This window comes from Enoplosus armatus, chromosome 10 (genome assembly GCF_043641665.1).
Source record: "Enoplosus armatus isolate fEnoArm2 chromosome 10, fEnoArm2.hap1, whole genome shotgun sequence".
In the NCBI taxonomy this organism is placed as follows: Eukaryota; Metazoa; Chordata; class Actinopteri; order Centrarchiformes; family Enoplosidae; genus Enoplosus; species Enoplosus armatus.
In genome coordinates, this window is record NC_092189.1 from 16,106,529 (window position 1) to 16,130,093 (window position 23,565).

Genomic DNA, 23,565 nt, shown 5'->3' on the forward strand with positions numbered 1-23,565 from the left:
AGCTCCTCTCCTCTTCCTGTAATCTCATCTCATCTCGCCTTGTCTCCTCTCCTTTCCTCTTGTCTCCTCTTGTCTCGTTTCCTTCTTCCTCTTGTCTCCTCTTGTCTCGTTTCCTTCTTCCTCTTGTCTCCTCTCCTCTCCTCCTGCTCTCGGGTCAGTCGAGACTGTGCCTTCTTTATTTGCTGCCCCACTTTGTTAAGGACCTCTCAGGCCAGCCATCCGATCGGCCCCTCGGTTCTGCCGGGGATGAACCCATATTGATCCTGAGCGGTATCACAGCTAAATTGGTTGTATTTTCCTCCTGTACTGTAGCTGCTGAGTGAGGACATTCAGACATACTGACCTCCATCAGCACTGGCACCTAAGGACAGGAGTCAAACGCTGCTTTACAACCCCACATCAGCCAAAGGGCTCTGGGTCTGCAAAGACACTCTGAATGTATACTTATTGTTATAGTGCATGCTTATGCAACTTTTCGACAATACAATCAATAATTACACTGGGTTACATTTGCATTGAATTCTGTCAGTCTTTGAGTGGGGATTTGCTTTTGGGTTTTTTTGGCGTTGTATGTATTCCTGTATATGCCGTGCGTTTTCCTTAAAGCACTGTTTGTGAGATGTTGAGGTATGTCCGCTGCTTATGTTTTGTTGCTTCTCTTGTCTTGGGTTGTCATTTGCCTCCCTTATGCTGAATATAGAATAGATTTTTAAGAAAAAGTCAATGTACTAATTAAAAACAAAATCTTCTTCACCGAATATCCTCTTTATTTGTTGTTTTCTTGCAGACCAAGTGGCTCTTAAATCGTGTGAGGCACAGATAAAATGTCACACAAAAAAACAACACAATTAAACTTGGAAACAAATAGCTGGAGTCACTTAATTTCTACTGTCGAGATGATGACAATGAAGTATTTCTGCCTTGAAAACTCAAAGTGGTGTTGTTGGGCTGCTGCAGCTTTGAGGGACGTTCGACCACATGGCATTTGAAGAGAAAGAAAAAGCTACTGTAAGAAACTGGATCGGAGCCATTAGCAGACCAGAGACTGATTGGACTGTACTTAAGCGCACTGCTTCTCCAGTTGCTGTGGGTGGATGAATGCATTAGCATGTGACATGCCCAGAGCTGAAGACAGCCGAGTCTGTCACCACAGCTTGCAGAGAGTGTGTGTATATGTGTGTGTGTGTGTGTGTGTGTGTGTGTGGAAGGGTTCCACTGACTTGGATTGATTCTCTTAGAGCATGTGTTATGTTGATGTGTTTGTGTGTGTGAGGACGGGAGTGTGTGTGTGTGTGTGTGTGTGTTGGGGGTTTGCATTGGCTTGGATTGACTGTGTGTGTGTATGTGTGTGTTCAGGGTCGGGGGGGGGGTCAGTGTTGAGGAAGCTGTCTGGCAGCATGGCTTGCCTACTGTGCCTAGCTCTGTCTACACCCACATGCACAGCTGTGTACCACACAATCCAATCTTGCCATGGGGTTAACACACACACACACACACACACACACACACAAAGCAAGGCCAGAGGTTCAGACACAGCCACCAATACAATCTTCACTCCAGCAAACATCTTCCTGAGCTGTTTGCAGATGGGAAAATAGTTTGAAAGGAGTCTGAAATCATTGCATGGGCTCCATATTCAGCTACAAAGAACCCTCCATTACATCTAAACAGACACTTTGCTTTTCTGTTCAGTGGTTCATCGATCGCCTGCCATATGGTAAGCGGAGGTTGTTATGGATTACTAAAATAATGAAAGGCTACTAGCAGCCGTTACGTCTGTGCTATTCCTTTGGTTAGTGAGTCAGAGACCCTGAAGATGGAGCGAGAGCCAGGTCCTGGGAGAGGAGGACTATTTCTGTGTCGCCTGCAGCCACTGACACAGCGCGAGTGTTTACTGCTGTGCCATGCTGCCTCTCACAGTGGGAGCAGTTGAAGGATGACGGCTGACATTATTGTGCCTCCAGCCTGTAGCAGGAACAGTACAGGGAGAGCTTATTTAACCATCAGGTCACCAGACTGACTGCAACATTACAGAGAAAAGGAGTTGATGACTGCAATCTCATGGCCATTGCAGCTATATGCAGTCTGTTAACTTGACAACCTGCAGCCAAGGTTAGATTTAAATAGACCACTTTAAAATATGAGGGTTTCCATAGAAGCAAGTATTTAAGGACAGCAGGTGTAGCAGGGTTTCAAAATCTCTAACAATCATAGAAATTGTGGAAAAAAACAACGTCTGGTTTGATTTTGCAGCAGTGCACCTCTCTCTACACAAGATGGCACTGGTAATACACGTGTCCTCAGCAGAGCCCGAGCCTCAGTCTGGATTGGAGAGAAGTATTCCTTCAGGTCACTAATCTAAATACAGACACTCCTCATACATTGGTTTTCTCTCTCCTCCGCCCCAGAATAGCAACTCATGGATCTAAATGAACAAGCGATTATTTGAAATGAAAATAAGCAGCTGGGAGTGAAGTTTTTTCCCTGCATTTTTTTGATAAGTAACAAAAGGAATTCATTCGCTTGTGAGCCTCGATGATAGTGGCCATTCCTCAGGGCAGGTAGGCAAAATCCTTTGAACTGTGCTAACCTGGTAGATGTTCGGTATCTCTGTTTATCCTGCAGAGTAGTCGATCTTGTTTCCTCTCCTCATCAAAACAGTGATAAACAAGTGCTGGAGGGCTTCTTTTTTTTTCCTAGACAGTTTATGAAATGCATGAGAACAATTGTGCATGGCTTCATTTGAAATGATATGTTCTTTCATTCTGGTCTATAAGGGAGGAGTTCAGTTCACTGTCACAGACTCATAGATCTGCCTCACGTAGACAGTACTGAACCACACTCTACATGGTAGGAATGCAAATTAACCCTTCATGTATATGGATGTAGGGGTATCAAAAAGCCCTATACTAATAATCAAAGATCATTTGATTTCGTGTAGTTCATGTTTTTGCATTTTCAGAGGAAAAATGCCACCGACTAGCTCTTGTTTTCCAGTCCTCTCTACATATTTGCAGTGGTCTTTAAATGCTCTGAATATCCTTGTGTGGCATAGTTAACACATTCATTTACTCAACATCAGGAGAGACATCATGAGACACTGTATATTTGAAAAGGAAATCATGCACACTGAAAGCTTGTAGATTAGATTCAACTAGTTTCCACAAGATGCTTTCAATGACCTCTGGAGATTTGTATATTGGATACCAAGACATGGATGTCAGCTGGTCTGTGATTTTTTATTTTTTTTTGCTCTCATGTAGGTGCAACTGCAGTATCGCCACCATCCAGTGTCTTTCTGGGTCTCCTCCATGATGATTTTTAATTGTGAGACGGTCTGTACTTTAAAGTTTGACTTTCATGGTTAATATTGGACTTTTGTCCCAACAGGCATGAGGAGCTCTCAGGGAGCCAGCTGTAATATCTGTATCAGCCTCTCCAGTCAGGGTGAGCCATCCCATTCAGAACGACTCTCAGGGCTTCCATGGCAATTTACTCTCACAACTACACAAAAGAGTCCTCAGAGTCCTCAGAGACCTCGCCAGATAGACAACTAACAGCATCTTACGAAAAATAACACTTAACACTATTTCCCAATGTTGGTGAGTGCAAAAGCTCTACAACAACAACAACAACAACAACAGCAGCTGCAACACCAGCAGCAAGCTGAATGTATCTGTTTTTAATAAACACTCGACTATTTGATGTGATAAGCAGGAAATAGTGAGAAATGAATTATATTAACAGTGATTTTATGAACTTTTCAGAAATGCCTCGGGGGCTTTGTGGTACACTTGTCAGTTTATTTGAAGTATGTTTGCAATTATTGCATTTGTTAACTCATGCCACAATTCTTTACTTGACATGTTGCTTTGGGCTATTGACATTATTGATTTAAAAATAGCAATATAGTTGCCGTCTGAACTCCATTCATGAGTATATCCATGAAACATTTACATACAGTAATATGTTTCGCCCTGTCTTTTTTTTTCCCACAAAAATCATTTCACTGCCAAATATTATGGATATCACTGACATTATTATCACACTGAGCCAACGTGAGTCAACATCAAGATTTACTTAGCAGGCATAAATAATGCATTACTATGCATCAGATACACAAGAGGTTTTTAAAATAGAAACAATAAAAGCATAAATGTCTATTTTTTCTCGTCAAAGACACTTTTAATTTGATGCTAAATGTTTTGTGCTAACGAGCAACGGGACTAATGGAGAAGAGAGAAGGAGGTCTATGGATTGCATTCAAATCCACACCACTGAACTCAGCTTACACACAAACACTGTTAAGTTTCTTTCAAGGAAATCACATTGTTTCATATGATAGGACAGCTGAGACTATTCATACAATGAAATTTTAATTGGAAAAAAATAAGGAAAGACATAGAAACATACAGAAGGCTTTGACAACAATGGCAACAAGAATGTTCCATTTATGTCTCTCTGTTTAACTTTTGAATATCTCACATAGCTTGAATACTCTTGGGCATTCGTGCACCTTGTTATTCTGATGACAGAACATCAATTACAAATGCCTATCTCGCTTGCTTATCTGTTAGTTGCAGATGAGAGTTGTTTCAGCTCGACAGATTGAGATGTGCTGTTACAGATTAAAAAATCGCCTCAGCAAAGAAGAAAAGTGTTTGAACAGTCGCACTATTTAAAGCATTTTGTGGATTGCAACAATGGAGGATAACACAACAATAACTGCATAACAAAAAGACAGCTGAGGTCTGTGTGTCTTTAGTTATACTGTACCTCCTTAGTTTAACATGATACCAAAAAACAGAAAAAAGAGTTGTCATGATACATGCAGCCAGTCCTCAGCAGCTTCTTCTCATTTTGAACTGGCATGTTAGTATTTTTAACTTTGCATATTTGTTTCTTTCCCTCATTTTGCCTTCATTTGAATATATTGCAGATCGTGTTGTAAATGTATGTGAATATCATATTTTGCATTTGGTGTCTGGAGTCTTTACATGCTGTATTCTAGTTTTACATCATTTCTAACGTGGATTGTGTGTGCGTGCATCTGAAAAGTGGTGCTGTATGACAGCAAGTTTATTTATTGTTGACTTAATTTTTTGGAGATCTTGTGGTGGGTATGGAGAGGGGTTTTTTTTATCTGCTAGTTATATCAGCAATAACAAAGAAACTGATCACAAAAGACTGAGGCAAAGTAACACCACTCAGATTGTTATATATATATATATATATGTATATTGGTATACTGTATGTACATTTTTGTACATTACAGTATTAGTAGAACAAGTGTTTTTAAGCCATGTAGTAAACGTGAGGACAGACTGTGCTGAAGTACTTTTTTTAAATTTTTTTTAGAGCAGATTAGTTTCTGGTGACATCTTCCAAACTAAATTGCAGCCATTCACCAGGAGCAAATAGCAAGGATACTTAATGGGTAGATAAGCAAAGAAAATTAGACATCTGTAAACGACCAATTCCTTTTAAGAAAGAATCAGAACACTTCAAATGCCATTTAGACTGTTTAGACTGACTAATACTCAATGGGCAAAGTTTCAGATTGGATAATGATTGTGTGCAATGGACTGCTTTGGTCTCACAAGTGGTCTGGAATATTTATCAAAGGGAAAATTTGCAGCTACAACGACATCAACAGTTTAAAACCCAGACAGCACACACGCCCTCCTCAGATCCTCCCCAGCATACGGGCGATCCACCAGTTGCACGGCATGACAACCTGACAGATGATCCGGCCTCCTTGGTAGTAGTATGGCCATGGGTTGAAGCCACCCAGGGGCTCGTGGTAGCGGCGGCAGTAGCGGTAACCACGGCGACAGTGCTGGCAGCAGTAGCCGTTGTCATCCAGGCGGTTGTCCAGCTCGATTCCAACGTCTCTCTGCAGAGGACACAGGAGTGAGCAGGATTACAATCACACACATGACAAATGCCAGTCCTCCCAAAGGCAAGGGCAGGAGGAGAAGAAGAAGAAGAAGAAGAAGAAGAAGAAGAAGATGAAGAAGAGGAGGATGAGGTGGCGTGAATAGATGAGCCTGCTTCCCTTGTAGGTCAGCAGAATATATGTAAAAACCAAACAAAGAGTGAAAAGATCAGAATTGATGTCCGTGAAAATGTAAAGTTGTGCCATGCTTGATGACTGTGACAAAGAGATCAAGATAGCGGAGGGAGTGAGCGAGCCTGATTTAAGCTCTGGGAGCATAAAACATGATATAATACCCTTGACCTTTCTATTTTACCAGAGGTAGCACGACTGCCGGCTGCACAATGCCCTGTCTCTGAATCCAGCATTCATGGCCTCTCTGCTATCTTCAATCAAAGGGACTCTAACGTTGGTAGTTACCAGCATAATTACACTATTTCTTTCATCTCTGACCTCTTAACTCCCTCGGCCGAAGCCCACACTCTGCACCAAAATGACAGCCTCTCCTCCAATAGAGCATTCAAATTAGAGCTCCCCACATCTTGGCGCCCTCCCCCTGACCTTGACTTTAAGTGCATGGCACATTCCTAAAGCAATTAGCAGAGTAATGATCGCCTAACAAGGATTCTTTCATTTGCTCTTGCTGGCTGCCTCTGAATTTATAGAGGGGCCAAATGAAACCCAAACGAAAGGTAAATTGGGTAGAATTAATGGCCCTTGGATTTTTCCATTGTGCTGGTTGGTTCATGCCCTCGTAGACTCGTGGGGGCTGAGTGCCATGCCTTTGATCAAGAGCAACTCCAAATGGGGTTCGGAGAAGTGCCACTTAACTCACCACACAAGTTGAGGCAGCAACTGCCCTCAGTATGCATTTGACCACATTTCAATCTCTTTTAGTAAATGAATCCTCGGAGACAATCCGGCGCTGTCTTGTTAAACTGCTCGGATCCAGGAGTCGATGACTTCACATTCAGAACAAACTGGCATAATTCTTTTGCAAGCGCTCACAATGACTCAGCTACATGCAACAGTGCAGAACAAAACACATCCACTGTAGGGAATAGAAAGTGTGTGGGAATTGTTTAAGAGGACAGGACCCGCAGGAACACATGGCTGAGTCCCTTTACTCCCCTGCTACATTAAGTATGGGAATTAGGAGTTTTCTTGAATCTACTAGGTGGGTAGTCAAGCGCACTGGTTTTACACACATTTTATTTGGTTTCAGACTACAATCACATAGCAATAAATCCCCCATAAGCATGACTCACAAAAAAAGGGCGCCATGCATTTGATAAATGGAGTAAAATTACACACTCGTGAGACACACTTAAAACACATAGAAAGGGTGCGACAGATGATATCTAGGATAGCTGGGTTTGATTTATTACTATGACAAGCGCAGGTAGGCTTTTAATGATTTATCGTTTCAGTCAAGTTTCAGGTCATCAGCTTCCAGGCAACAATCTGTTATGGAAACAACACGAAAGCTGTCAATGGACCAACGATAATCTTATCTGCTCCTCACAGCCCAAACTGGGATGTTACGGGGAAAAAAGGGAGCTCTGGCACGGAAAATGAGGAAAATATTTTATTCAAATGATGCCGCGTTTATCAAAACAAACAGCCAATAGGCAGCATTGTACCTTAAAGACAATTAATCAGAGCTATCCTTTTAAAACGGGGGGTGCGTATTAATCACTCTGAGTTGTCGTCTCCAGTGGGATGCTGCTGTGATAAGAATGGTTCACCTTGGGAAATCTGAGGCAGTCACTCAAAAACAAGCAGCATTAATGAAGAGTAAAAGCCATTACCCCCTTGCTGCATCTGATTTCATCACACACTCACGTATACACATGCAAACACACAGTCACACAGTCACACAGACACCTCTGCGCATAATATGAGGCGCGGATATGAACGAGTCTGCGGCGTAGAAAACTGCGTCAGTCATTCAATAAGATGTAATGAATCAAAGCACGACTCCTCTAATCTCCACACTTGTTGGTGTTATTTCACACACGCTGATCACCGCTCTTCATGAGCTTGAAGCACATGCCTGGACGTGTTATTAAATCTCATTGCAGAGCTCATCACATTCATTCTGGGATCAAAACAGCAGAGATAACATTTCTGTTTCATACCCTGCTTTGTATTTCAAAAGGTTTTTTTTTTGTTTTGTTAATGTAGAAGCACAGGACAGTGCAACATATGAGAATGCCTCGCCGCTTGTCCTGATCTCAGATTTTCATCTCACTGTCCTCTACAGTGAGGTGGAATGACAATGAAATTGTAATTGAATAAAGAGATAGTCATGTATTTCAGTAAACTCTGCCGGTTTACCAAACCGATAAGGAGCTTTAGCTTCAGTGTAAAGATTTCTCTGGAGGCACAAACAGCTCCTGCATTCATGGATTTGAATTCCTGCAGCTTTTTTGCACCTCTGTTAGGCACGGGCAGCCATCCAGCCTGACCCTTAGTACGGCTCTCAGAGGTTTGTAAGGATGGTCTGACTTTAACACACAGCACAAGCACACACACCAAACATGTTTACACGTGTATGTGTGAGGTCAATTCATATTGGAAGCCCATCCTTGCTATATGGGTCAAGGACAGTGGTACCATCTCTTCAGCCTTGTCAGATGGTAGTTATTCAGTTTGAAATTTCCAGGGCCACCTCTGATACACACTGCACTCTGACATGGCAGCCGTGGCAAAGGTCAGTTTCATATATCTGTCAGCCTCTATCACAAGGACCCAAACAATTATTCTGCTTTACAAAGAGAGATGTGGTGCTGAAATCCAGACTTATGAAACGCAGATGAAGTGAATGCATGTTTTTTATGTTGTGTGTGTGTGTGTGTGTGTGTGTGTGTGTGTGTGAGTATGACAGATGAAACGCTGTAGGTAGAAAGAGAAATAGTGTGAGTAGCAGACTGTGTGTGTGTGTGTGTGTGTGCGCTTGTTTTTTTCCTGACTGTGTGCACATTTACATGAGTTCTGGATGAAGCAAAAAAGGTTTGGCTAACACATGTGGCATCCCACTGGAATGAGCAAGAGTTCAGACTCCCAATTACAGACTGCCGCCTGCCCTCTGCTTGGCCACAAAGGCCTTTGTTATCGCCGGACCCACAAACAGAGCCTGGATGTGCTGCTGGAATGGATTGCAGTGGTATGCATATAACTCTAGCTGATAGAGGCAGAACGTTTCAAAAGGGGAGCCGAGTTTTTCATCCCCTGGTATGTTTTAATTGCATGGCACTGCATCTCCTGTCGCAGGCGATGAGGGAGAAGACAGAGAAGCTTGGGGGGGGGGGGGGGGGGGGGGGGGGGGGGTTGAGGAGTTGAGCGGGAGGTGTTTCTGGGACAGGCCTGATAAATGTCAACAATATAGGACGTCTCATTTCTCTGCGTGTCTCTCACAGCTCTGAGGAGGAGACCGAGCCCGACTCATTATCCTTGAATTTAGCTTTAGTGGCTATTCACCTGCAAGTGTGTGTGTGTGTGTGTGTGTGTGTGTGTGTATGTGTGTCGGATATCTTTGCACCTGCTTCCTGGTATCTTCAGTGTGCAACCGCTATGTTATTTGTGTCAGTATGAGGGAATAGTTCCTGTGTAATATACTGCTTTATATGGTCTTCCATATTCCATTACCATACAGCATTGAGTGGTTTACATGCAGTGCACCAAAATATGCTGCTTGGCCTTTCCATTCATTTTATACGCTTTGATAATTAAAGCATTATTAATAAATGTAACTTATCTGTGCGGCAATGAGTGACCTTGAGAGGGCTCCTTTGTGCAGTGCTTTCTACTGCCTCAGACAAAAAGGAAGTGAAAAAAGGCGCTAACGGGTGCTGTAAGGCACAAGTTGCTGCCTTTGAAAGGCTGGATATTCCTCTCAATTAATGGAGAGACATTAAGGGAGTCTTCAATGAACTGGCCTTACTTAAACAGATATATAGAGCAATTGCTATGCCCTCTGGTGCACAAAGTCAGTTTTAACATCAATTAGTGAGCGATTTATATGCAGAAAGAGTCGAGGCAGAGCTGGAGCTGATTGAAGTGGCTCTACTGTATCTCGTGGTGTGGTCCCTGATTGACGGGGCCCCCGCTTACATAGTCGTTTACGGCAACGTGGTCCAGGACGTCGCGGGTGAAGCGCTGACCTGTGACCTCTGCGTCGGGTGTGTCCACGTTGTCCACCTCAGCATCTGAATACACACACACACACACACACACACACACACACACACACACACACACAGAAAGAGCAGTAATGGGAGGAGATTTTCACACACTTGCAACAGTTTTTTCTATTGTTCGAAGTAAAATGAGAAAGCTCTTAGGTTACATTTTTGGCTTGTAGGCTCTATTTTCCCAGTGGCTTGATGTTAATTACTAACATTCAGGAGAAATACGCTGGAATTCATTCCAAGCTTTTTCATGCTTCTGTCAAACAATGATGTTGTTGCTGTTGTGATACTAACACATAAATCACTTCCCACAGATCCTAATTAGCAAAGGAAAAAAAGAGAAATCCCTAAAAAGCAAATCTCCAGATGAACATCAGCAGTGATGGAATGCACATTTACTCGAGTACTGCACTTAAGTACAGTTTTGAGGTACTTTACTTGAGTCTTTCCATTCTCTGCTACTTTATACTTATCATATATTACTCGCACCGCTTCTCAACACTAGCCAATACTTTCAACGACCTTTAATAAGACACATCAAAACACACACAAACACAACCAATGACAGAATATTACACATCATATCGTGTTCATATTGTTTCTCTGTACGTTTTCTGAAGTTGAATAACAGATTTGAAAACATTCGCCAGAGAATTCAGACCCAGTGTAACTCCTCACACACGTCTGCTTTAATATAGTTTGTGCAAACATGTGAGTTTTAAAATAAAACTTCCTTCTGTGATCATCATCAGCTGATTTTAACACAAACAACTTAATCTGTATCAACAATAATTTGTTTTGGCTCTAAAGTTTTTCAGTGTGTTTCAGTTTTATTACCTTTGACTTGATAAACAGTCTGTTGGTGCGTGTTCCCTTGAATCCGCCTTATTTAACTCATATTGCTCTTTTCTGTGTTTTTGAAGTGCCCCATACTCCGAAATATACTTTGCTTTGTTCAGAATTGCAACACTTTTGGACACTTCTTTATAAAAGCTATGTGAGATTTCCAAAAGATTTGAATACGCTTTCAATTTTAACCCCATCTATTGATATTATATTAATATATATTATATTATTATTACTTCTTCCTTCGTTTTTCCATTTCCAAAAACCATAAATTGTGTAAAATGTTAATTTTTATCGGAACAGGTTGAAGTAATCAAACTAAACTGGCAGACTCTTTGGATCAACATAACTACATAATTAATACTTTTCGCAGTACTTTTTAAAACAGCTCCACCTCAACCTGCTACAACATTAAAATTATGTTTACATGTTAATGCACAGGTGATAATAATACAGTTATGTGTTATGTATTAAAACACTCTGAGAGAACTTGTTCTGCATAATGAGTATTTTTTACTTTAGATACTTTAAGTACATTTTGCTAATAACACTGTTGTACTGACACTTTTATCTAAGTGGAGGATCTGAATGCTTCTTCCACCACTGACCATCAGTCTCTCAACTTTCCAAACACAGAGAGACTTGCCCGGGCTGGAAGCACATATGGTTGGGAAATCACGTGGTCCCTACGGACCTACACATGGCCTGTGGGGATGCCCTCCAGCGGGTGTGTTAATAGTCTGCGTTTAGAGGCAGAGATGCCCCCGGCTCTCACCGCTCAGAAGGGAGGGATGGATCCAGTGGATGGGCAGCTCCTGGCAAATCTCCCAGATCTTGGAGTCGAAGAGGAAGGCCGGGTTAACAATGGGCTCCTCGGCAGGAACCCACACTTGGGAGTCCTCCACTTTCATATCCATGGCCTCGGCCTCATCCACCTGCTAGAAAACACGAAACACACACACACATAATATAGCATGTCAGAGGCTGTAAAAATGTCCAGGCTTCATACAAAGTATTGTCCTGCATTTGCACTCTCCTCCCTTGAGCCATGCAGCAGCTCCAGCCTCATCGTTTTATTCTGTCCGCTGAGAGGGCGGCAACTTCCTGACTCCTGACTCCCACTGCCCTCTCTCTCTCTCTCTGTCTCTCTCTCTCTCTCTCTGTCTCTCACCCTCTTCTCAAGCCTCCGGCATGCTCCTTCTATTATACATCATTGAAATTCACAGACAGTGATGATTTGACTTTTAAATGACTTTAGAAGTGGTCTTCATTACTCTGAGTGTGGCTGCAATATCGTTTAATGTGACAGACACAATAAAGCCTTGCATTCTCCTCTCCCCCTCCCTCCTCTCCCCCTCCCTCCCTCCCCCTCCACCACAATGCTTCGCTTGGCACCCAGCACTATCAGTGGGCTTAATTTGTTGATACTGTAGTTCATGAGCTGTAAAGTAAACTATTATTGCTTAATGATAGGGACTACATGTCAGTGTTGTCTAATAGAGACATATGAAGGGGATTTGGTAATGCTCTCCCCTAACAGTGCAGATATTTATTTTCTTCATGTATATGTAAATACACACACAAACAAACCCCTCTTCCCATCCCCTTGTTAATTAGCAACCCAGAACAGAAAAACAGTTCACTTGACAAATGTTTTTACAAGGTGATTTTCTCCCAGTCTAAAGCTTAATTGCACATTAGTTAAGCTTGACGTAGAATCCTGGGGCTATAGTGGGAGCAAGAATCATTTATATTGGGTCGTGCCCCCTCCCTCAGGTTCACCCCTGTCACTCTCACTCGAATTACACTTTCGCTTTGCCTGCTGCTTCTTGTTTGTCATCGAGCGACACAGTTGTGACCTGCAGAGAAGTGAAAAAAAAAAAAAGAAGACTTAAGCACATTCTTTCACATCAAAGATTGTGTTTGGGGCGCTGGAGGTGTTTAGCCCAAGCTTTTGACACACTTTTCCCCACACTTTTTAAGCGCCGGCCAGTAGACTAATGATGACTCGGAGGACTGGTGTAGCGGGGTTGTGGTGGTTCGGTGGAGGGGGGTGCTCTGGCATTGAGCTGGTGCACTCGCCATTCCTGTGGCTGCAGAAATTAAAATCAAACTGGAGGAACACAAACAGCACTCTCTAATTGGACCTCTTAACCACTGAAGCCAAGTGAGTCTTCTCCGAAAAGTAAATGGAGGTCACGACATGGGGCTCACAACATGACATTGACTTCACAGTTGAGAAACGACTCCAATAACTTGTAGGAGAGGGCCCCGGGGGGAAGTGGTAAAGGTCAGCATTTTAGCATGGGGCAGGGATTTCTAAATGCCAGTTGACGTGCACAAAGACAACATGATTGCAGTCCTCCAGTTTACACACACTTCTGAAAGGCTTTTCCATTTTGCTATTGACAAATGATATATTATTAGGACACAAGCAACTTTTTATCAAGTATCGGACCTTGGGAATGATGGTAATTTGTTTTGTGCGGCCTGCTCCTGGTGTATGTGTGCTTTTCGCCTACAGTGCACAACTTAATTATACACCAGTTGTGCTGTAGTTAATGAATTTACCCTCTCCTGCCACTGTGTCCCAAGGGTGGGGAGAAACACTGTCTACATGACACATTGTTAAAGTGGTGCTATGTTTGCCAGAGATCAACAAAGATTTTCTCATGATACCCAAGAGCCTTCACATACTGCACATAACACAGGCAGGAGGTTTCATTATGCAGTCTACCAGGTGGTCAATTTCAGTTTACACCCATATTCAAGCACCTTACAATGAGAGTGCTGGCCTGCTTACGGGCACTAAAGGCCTGATCAGACCAGCATTTAAAACAGGGGAATATAACGGCAAAAATCAATTATTCACGATGGATTGATAAATGCATTTGCTAGCGGGGTGGAAAGTAAATCTGTGCTAAATTTTCAGTTCAACTTTGGTGACCTTTGACATGCAAATGTTCGCCGTTGACAAACTGTCTTGATAGTGCTGACCTTTGAGGGAACAGACAGTCATAGAGTCCAAAACAGAGTAAGCTGTTAGCCGTTTTGGCTCGTCCACTTGTATTTAACACTACTCTGTGGAAGTATAAACTTCCCCGCAATAAAAGGCCTGGTTAACAGACAAATATGAGACAGGAGTTGGTTGTACTAATACATCTTTTGAATAAACTGTGAACTTATTGTCCCGTTGGCAACCATGTTAGCTTGCTAACGCTTAGCAAGCATGCTAGCTTTGGATAGAATAGAAACAGAAAGAAGCTTTGAGAGTTTTTATGATTACCAGTGCTAGCATGTTCCTGGCTGTCTAGCATATTAGCGGTTAGCTCACCAGCCTCACTAGTTTATTAACTAGCCCTATGAGTAGTTGCTACTTTGCAAAGACAAGATGAATTTTGCTGTGCCGTTTTCTGGTGTGACCAGGCCTGATGACTGAAAACCAACTGCAGGAACTGAACTTTTCAGTGTTTTGTTGTGGTCTCACTGGTCACCCTGTTATTAATTGAGCTCATATCTTCAAGCAGACAAATATGAGACAAAACAAACTGTATTGTGGTGTATTCACATCCTCTGCTGTGGTGTTGTTCCTCAGCGCACTGTTTCTCTGTTTGCAGTTGTTGTCGGAGTGGGAGGTTTTGGGTTGCTGGGTGAGCTTTGGTCATCCATATTAAGTGGCTGTTTAATGGAGCAAGCAGCATCCGTTGACAATGTTAAGGAGTGTGAGGGAGGCAGATGGCAGTTTCTGTGTCAGACTGGGGGAACTGGAATGAAGCTCAGGGATTACTCCCTCAGACATTTCATAGAGGAGGCAAATTGAAAAGGGAGGAAAAAATCCTGGCAAACAATTCATGTTTGTCACCTGGTTCTCCCTCGTAGGGGCTGCATTTCCTTATCAGCCGCTTGCAGTTTTTCCACAATTTTTGCCATTGTTTTTCACTTCGGCTCTAAAGCCTGCCGCGGCTGCTCTGAGCCCTCTTTCCTAAAAGCCTGTGGCTGGGTTAAGCTAGGAACCATTAGTGCTTGGCTTTAACCCCTGTGAGCTTCATGTGTTCACCACCTGAGGAGGATCTTCTCCAGGGTCACATGTGGGTGGATGCTCACAGAGGACGGATCAGGCGCCGCTGTCTAATGTGAGGACAGACCTTGGTGAGGTCAGGCCATGGTCACTGGTGTAACTACAAGGAGTTACAAAAATAAACGTTCCTTCTTTATACACGGCATTGGTGGGAGAATAATGTATGGCATTTTAAACATAGGAATTGAATAATTAGTTTGACATTTTGGGAAATACGTTTATGTGGTTTCTTGCTGAGAGTTAGATGAGAAGATCAATTCCACTCTCATGTCTACCAACAGATGATGGCCCTGTGCACAGCTATAAGCACAGAAATTACAGTGCACATGAGAAATGTCTAGATCAATAGTTCATTTGTTAGTTCAGTCATAGATCATTACAAATTGGCAAGCGAAAAAATGTGTTTCGCATTGTGACTTCCAGGAAGTTACTATCCCCTGCCAAAAAAATAGTCTGGCAGATAACCCCCGTAAAACCACAACACGTCATTTGTACAATTGAGTTTGTGTACGTATTAAACAGAAGAAATTATATTAATTAATTCAGGAGCTTTAGAGGTGCCGGTAGACAGATTTTGTTACCTTTGGACAGAGCCAGGCTAGCTGTTTCCCCCTGTTTCCAATCTTTATGCTAAGCTAAGCTAATTTAGCTGCTGGCTGTAGCATCACATTTACATGAGAGTGTTATCAATCTCCTCATCTTTCGGCATGAAAGTGAATAAATGTATTTCCCAAAATGTCAAGCTATTCCTGTAAACACTAGATATTTTTAGAAACGGTGAACTCCACATTCCTAGAAATGATGTTGATATATTATTTTGCAACAGCAGATAAGTTTCCACTTGAATTATATTCTTTTAATGAACATATCTCCCAAGTTGCAAAATGTATCTGCAAAACGTTCAGTAACAACGTATTTAATTTGTTTTCCTACAATATCCTTCTTTGAAACACAAAATCTGCTTGCAATAACTAAAGCATTATTACTTATAATTGTAGTAGTGCTTGTGTTGCCTAAACCTAATCACACATGTGATGTGGGATGCAAACTCCCTGCGACTGGCGTGCGGTACAAAAACACAAAAGAACGTTGCCTGTGAATATAATCCTGGCAGCAATTATGTTTTCCCCAAAACCTGGATCTGTAGCAGTGTATGACTATTCATAGTGATTGATTAGAACAACTTAATGTAAACCACATCTTAAAAACACCTTTCTAATCTTTATTTTATTGAACATGGTGTAGAACCATCTATTTTGCAAATGGCAGTCATAATAAGGGCTTCCCTACCTACTGGTATAAGCTCCAGCCACTTTCCTGGCCCTAGATGACTTAGATCACTTTGGAGCTGTGAATTAAGCCAATTAGGCTTCACAGTGCACAAAAAAAGACAGAAATGGCATGGACATATGGTGCTGCATGCGCAATTAGTATCTGTAAACGTGGATCAGACATTATGAAGATGAGAGGAAAACAAAAAAACAAACCAGCGTTTGGTTTTTGGCTGTAACAGCTTGTGTTCTTAAAGTTAAAGCTGAGGCTGGCTTTTGCTTGGTCTGACAATTGGCTTATTCTGTTTTTAAAATGAAGCCGTGAGCGGGGAGCATCAGATATTTGCCAGCTACTTTGCTTCTTCCCAGCCGCAATGTGAAATGTAAATGAGAGCATGCAAGCAGTAGAGACATTCGAGAGAGGGATTTTCTCTTTGAACACACGGCCCACTCAGTGAATTGCACTGTGACACTGAAAAATTCAGAATTTTGATTGATTGAATTTCCTCAATTCCTTTTGCTGAAGTTCACACACACGAGTACAAGAACCCGGAGAAGTAAAATGAATCACTGTAAACTTGGAGAGGGAGCCTTGTGAATTTTACAAAGAAATCATCTTTAAAAAAAAAAAACACCATTTTAATGGCTTACCTCTCACTCAGACCTCTCTTGCACCCTTCTCCCTTTAGGCTATTTGGGTAGAGCCTTTGGAGGAGATTATTAAAAATTAATATTGGCTCAAGATTGACAGCAAACACCATTTGATGTGAGCCACAAAGAGGCTATGGGTTTGTGGGCAGCTTTCTGACGGTTTCACAGGCACCGCAAACCCCAGTTTATTCTTCAGCGAAAGGGGTGGGGGAGATAGGATAAGATGGACAGGCTGAGGATTTGTGTGGTGCTCACAGTGCTCTGCTCTGGTTATCTCCCTACAATATGCATGACAGCCTCTGTAGGACTACAGAGAGTCTGAGGTACAGACAGCCGAGGGAGGAGGTGTACCAGTAACTCTGTGTCCTCAGCCTCCACCTCTGCCGCTGCGGGTAGTTTCCGAGTTTGGGTCCTGATGTAGCACCTCTGATGTTCAGCAAACCGGATCCCAGTGATTCCCTTCGAAAAAAGAAAAAGAAATGAAAGGGATACTCAAGAATTCAGATATATGTATCATTCATTAGCTTTCTGTGATGTGGATATCCCATAAGCATTGGGGCGATCATTTTAAAATGCTCAGCTTTTTGCTGATAATCAAAGCTCTTAAAAAAGTCAAAGAAGTTAAAACCAAATGAGTGAGAAGAGGTGTGTTTTGATCTTTTTTTTCTCTTTTCGCCTGGTATAAAATTGATGACTGCTTGGCCCTTGCAACGCAGCTCTTGCTTTCAAGCTGAATAGAAGTAAAAAGGCGTGGGTGTTCCACCTTGGCTGTATAATACTTTATAGCGGATATTATCACACAGGAGAGCCAAGTGACATTGTCGAGTATGAAGTGTTTTCTACAGAGAGTGCCCCCATTGAATTAGGCAGTCATAGGTCCCTGTCACTCTCTTAATCTGCGCAGTCAAGTGTGGAGTCACTCTCTTCAGCTCCACTGATGATCCTCCACCATGTGGACTGTAGTTCTATTCAGTCTGACACACAGAGCCTCAATAGGCAAGAAAGATCTGTTAATTCTCTCTCGCTGCCATTATATGTTAATCTAAGATATTCAGCTGGAATAAGTCTGAAAGACTTTCAATAGATCAGATTGTATCCAATTTATTTTCTGCAGAGTAGAGCTGCTCATTCAGCTGACTGTATTAGAACAGACGGCAGGATCTACATCTGCCACGGCTGCTTTAAAATTGTATCAACTGAAAATTGTATGAGCGGTACCATGAAAATGGACTTGATTCAATCTAAATTTAATTACAGTAACATGGTGATTGCTATGACATCTCCTTTGAATTGGTTAACTTGACCATGTGGGTGCTGTTTCTGTATTTTCTGCGGCGCTGTCACTCGGAAAACCAGATACCAGTCGCACAAGACATGATACAAAGTGATGCCTGTCATAATCTACTGCGTGTAATTTCATCTGTGCGGCAAAAAAGGATGGGGCAATAATGGTCTCAAGCACAAAAGCATAATGTTCATTCATTGTGATGAGCTGCAGCAGAAGGGAGAGCAATGTTGTGATGAGATGCAATAATTAGTGGGGTTGGTCAATCAGAAAATGAAGAAAGACACATTAACACAGGGATGAGAAATGGAAAAGCGATGTCATTTTAACAGACAATGTTAAAATATTCACTTGGCGTATCCATGTGCAAGACGCTCATCTGTGTCTATTCAAGAGAATAGAGAACATGTAACTGCATGCATTATTCACTTCCAAGAACTAAAGGCATGACAGCAGGTATTAGTTTGGTCGATGCCTCAATATTATCAACAGAATTTTATGTATTTAAGGGATTTCTTACACATGAAATATCTAACTTATAATCCAAATCTTTGTGCTTGAAACCACAGCAGAAAAATGGTTTCATGAGTAAAATCACAGTTTTCTTTTAAACGTTTTATTAAATACATAGCAACATATCACATATAATTAGCATGCCTGTGGCTGTGTCTAACCTTGTGTTTAGCTCCTTAAATCTTCCTATAAATTGCATAAATCATAGTAACATTGTTCAAACCTGTACATTGGTAATAGCCCTTTCCACAATATCTGGACATCACTGTAGATCACCAAAATCAAAGTAGGATGTAATGTTACCGAAGGCAATATGGGGCTTATTTCCTATCTTTATTCAAGAGCGAGCGTGGTCTTTCAATTTGAGAGCATGACTTATAGATTTCACATTCAGATTTTGTAATGCTTTTCCTTAAAACCCTGCCCTCGCACTCGCAATAGGCCCTGCTTGCTCTTAGCTTTGCTTGCCCTCAAATATATTGTTGCTTGCACAGACATCCTGCACTCCAGCTTCAGCCCTTCTCCTTGCACTCGGGCTGCTTCTGTGCGCTTGTCAAACGTCTGCTCTCAGATTTCTGCTCTGCTCTTGGATTTTTGGTGCAACAACCCTGTCAAAATTCCCAGAGATGCTCTATAACAGAAGATGACGCATTACAAACTGCGCCAATGGTATGAAATGGTACGCACTTCCTGTCTTCTGCCGCTCGTTTTATCAGTCTAATAATATAATTCTTTCCCCTCCAAAACCTGTTAAATAATAATAACAATAAAAGTATTAAGCAAGTTTTATTTCAGTTTTATTTCAGCACTGAGAAGTGAGATCTGTGTTGCTGAGACGGAGACAGGTCTCAAACAAAATTAATAAAAGTTAATTTTCTCCTGATTTGTCCGTCAGAGAAATTACATTTCATAGTGTCAGAACTTTCAGAAGTATGCGGCTTCACTTCTCCCATTGGAGTGAAAGTAAACTAAATCCACTGAGAAACCAAGCCTGTTTAATAACACTACATCGACATTAATATTGCATATTACAGATTGGCTGCATTCCCCAGCTGTTTCTTCCAACATCTGTGGTGATTTATGGACGTTGGTTATCTCGAGCTTCAGGCGAGATCCCATCTGAAGGTAAGCTGCTAAAACACCAGTAGTTGTAATTGTGAGTGTGATAGTGTAATCCTATATGTCTCCAGTATTTGTATTAGCCCTGTGATAGACCTGTCCAGGATGCATCCTGCCTCTTGCCCAATGTGAGCTAGGATAAGCTCCAGACCTAAGGATAAGCAGGTATAGATATTGGATGGATGTTTACATACATAAGGGACATAATATTAGAAACATCTCTGACTATACATGCATTTAAATCTATAAAAATATATGCAAAAGTGCAAATATGCTGTATGTAAAACAGATGTGTGTTTCACAATAAGTCTATGAGGCCTCAGGGCTGTCACACTGTGAAATTGGCTTGAGGGCACCACAGACCTCAGTTCTTAAGGGCTTGTTGAACCCCCTAAACACACAAACACACACACATGCACACACTCTGTACAGTAGGTCTGAAATGCTGCACTCTTGGCTTTAAGGAATTACCCAAACTGTTTTTAATGTTAAAAAAAATGGGATGACAGCTGATGTTGGAAATGATCTGTTAAATGCCTGAAAAAAAAATAACTGATAGAGTTGGCTGGATTAAATATACATGTAAATATCAACAAGCATGGAGTCCAGTTCTTTGTTCTGTAAAGGATCATGTTTGTTTATAGCCACAGTGTGTAGAGAAGGGAAATTTATGACTGTGGCACACCCTAGTGGCACAGTGTCTTATGCATATTTTTGAGACATTTTGTTCTTGAGTCTGAAAAAGGCAACTATACGCTTCATGTGCAAACTGAGAGAAGTGACTGAATCACAGCACCAGAAAGTAATGTCATGGTGGATCAGCTGAATCAGTTAAAATGACCTTTATTCCAAAGTTTTTATGTTAGACTGTCTGAAGTTTTCTACTGTGAACAACAACACTCACCAAAACATTATCTTGTCTGACTAAACATTAACCAAAGTTTTACCTGATGTTCTTACTGTATTCTGATTGTATCAAAGGTTTTGGTGTTTACACTAATTTGTGCCGTAACACCAACGCAGTTTGTCATTTTATTGAACTAAAAATTCAGAACAAGTTTAAGGCCAATTTTCCTATATGTGCTTTTGTTTAGTTGTCAAGAATATTTATTATGAGTTTGTTTTTCTCTCTCAGGATGGCTCTTTCCCCATCGCCCCCCCCTCATCTCTCCGGTTAAAATGAGTGCAGTATTGGCCTGAAACAATCGCGAGTGGATTTCGCTTGTGGTCCATGGTCCTGGTGGCATAATCCCCTCATTTCCCATTCCTCACACAGCCCTCAGGCCTGTTGGAGAATGGTTTAGAGGTGGCTTTGGTCTGTGTAACAACATGCATCATCCCCCCCTTTTAAAAAAATCTATTCTAACATCAGTGCACAAGCTACCACTTTGTATAACCTATTGTAAGTTTTCTGTGGGGTTCCTTCCCCCTTGTTTTTTTCTTTTATCGCAATAAGGTTTGAATTACTCTGCTCACTCGCTTGTTTCGTAGTCTTCCATGGTGGAGCACAGAATCAAACAAATCTCCTCAGGGGATGTGCTTCACTAACAGGAAGTGGAACAAGCAACAGGCACATGTGTTAATGCATGTACACACACACACACACACACACACACACACACACACACACACACACACACACACTTGGTGAGGAAGAGAGAAAGAAATAGAGAGATTGATTGCAGAGGTTAAAGTTTTCTGGTGCTGTGCTTGGTTTCCATCATATAGCCATTTTAGATTCACAAAGACCATTGTTACAAAAACAATAACAGCTCAATGTAGGTTTTTTGTTTGGGATGAGGTGTATCCTGTAACGTTCAGCCTTACAGCCCAACATTTCACTGTAAATAATGGTGTGAGAATGAGAACATTCATTATCCACTCGAGCAGCATGCTCCCTTCTCCGAGGTGCAGCACGTGTAACTTCCTAAACACTCGAGCAGGATTTAGGAATGAAAGGTAAGTTAATGAGTTCTCCTGGAGACAAAATTGCAGTTGAAAAAGGTGTGAGAAACAAATGGAGATGGGCTTGTTAATGGTGTTTGTCTCCGTAATGGGGAGAAGTTACTGTATAAAATTAGCGTGAAGAAAACAGTCTTTTATTAAAAGACCAATATTTCTTTCTGGGCTTTCTGTGTGTGCACTTAAAGACTCAAGGAGTACAGTTACCGATCTAGATTCAATTACTGATTTTAAGTGTAGGCAATTTTTCAAAATGTATTTCTGATCCCTGTGTACACCTCACTGAGTATAATTTCCATTGCTTTGTTTCTCAGATGTTTCAAAGGTTTGTCACACCTTGTTTCTTTCATTGAGAGTGACAAAGGAGGAGAAAATATTGCTGAAGAAGAAAATATGATTTCAACAAAGGATAAATGTTGTCAACCGCCTCTTTGAAAAGGGCACTATGTGAACATAATCCTTTCTCCGCTGAAGAGAAGTCACAATTACAGCTTTCAGCTTACAGTTTTCAGCAAAAGAAGAATAGCTTACATGGCCCTTGTTTAACCTTTTACTTACATTTTTGAAGTCGTGCACCTCAAGTATCTCGTTGCTCCCGTTTCCCATTCTGAAGACCTCAATGCGCTGACCTGGGTCAATTTCCATCACACTGTCTGTCTCTACGCCATCCAACACAGCTTTGTACTGATGGTCATAAACCTGCAATGACACAAACAACCATAAACACATGTGACTAATCATCAATGCGACAGCGGAGTATTTATCTTTGGCTGTATCATTACTTTGTGCCAAAGAATAGTAAAAGGTCGGTAAAAACCCAGACAGACCCTCCAAACTGTTCATTGTTTAACAACTCTGTGGTGAATATTCAAAAAGGTCTGGTGTTGAGAGCTGTTTCACAAGTTGGAAAAAAGACAAACAGGCAAATAAGAGTTTTGTAGAATGGGGGACATTGTCTTCCTGTTCCAGATCCGGAAAAACAGCACGTTCATGAGATTGATGCATACGAGTCAACTCACAGAAATAACAACCCTTAAATCAACATATTTATTCCAATCGATGTGAAAACGTTAATTGCTCCTAGCAAACACTACCGCAGCTTGACTGGAAATGACGACGGCTGGACAGATATGTCACTTGCTTCTGACATGAACACAATGTCAGACTGAATACAAGTGAAATGAAACGGCAATTCAGTCTGAGTATCGGGCTGACTTAAGAGAGAGATGATAAAATTGGTCCTAGGAGTTTAAAAACCTGCATTAACAAGTCGACATACTATCACTTTATACCATTTTTATGGAAAACATGTTATCAAACAGTCTAGCCACCTGACTAATCTACGTCCAGTATTCACTCTCTATGTTCACCAGCTGTTTGGTGCCAAGCAGGACATTATCAGACGTTTTAGCATTTTGCTAAAAACAACCTGCCTGCTGCTGGAAACGAGGCTGAAGTTAAAGTTAAAGTTGTGGACTGTAAAACCAAAACAATGAGCTGAAAGCCGCTAAAATGCTCCGTAGAGCTGAGATGAGTCAGGTGATAATTATGTGTGTTTGTCACTACAAGACACCCCTTGAACATTACACATAGTCACTTGACCCATTGTGAATATACAAATACTGATTATAGCAGCTTTAAAATACAAAAGGCAGGATATTCCCTATAACTCCCCATATTAGCCCATTCTGATCTGAAACATCACATTG

General features: G+C 41.6%; 1 protein-coding gene across 1 annotated transcript in view; it reads right to left on the reverse strand.

The window, feature by feature from the left end:
• Window positions 1-5,686: 5,686 nt before the first annotated feature.
• The window catches only part of tnmd (tenomodulin), a 41,388-nt gene continuing 23,509 nt past the window's right edge, over window positions 5,687-23,565 (reverse strand). The window contains exons 3-7 of the mRNA XM_070913722.1: window positions 22,415-22,555; window positions 17,329-17,436; window positions 11,753-11,915; window positions 10,055-10,149; window positions 5,687-5,896 (exon numbers count right to left, since the gene is read on the reverse strand). Coding sequence (XP_070769823.1) covers window positions 5,687-5,896; window positions 10,055-10,149; window positions 11,753-11,915; window positions 17,329-17,436; window positions 22,415-22,555 — 717 coding nt within the window. The remainder of the gene's footprint in view (window positions 5,897-10,054; window positions 10,150-11,752; window positions 11,916-17,328; window positions 17,437-22,414; window positions 22,556-23,565) is intronic.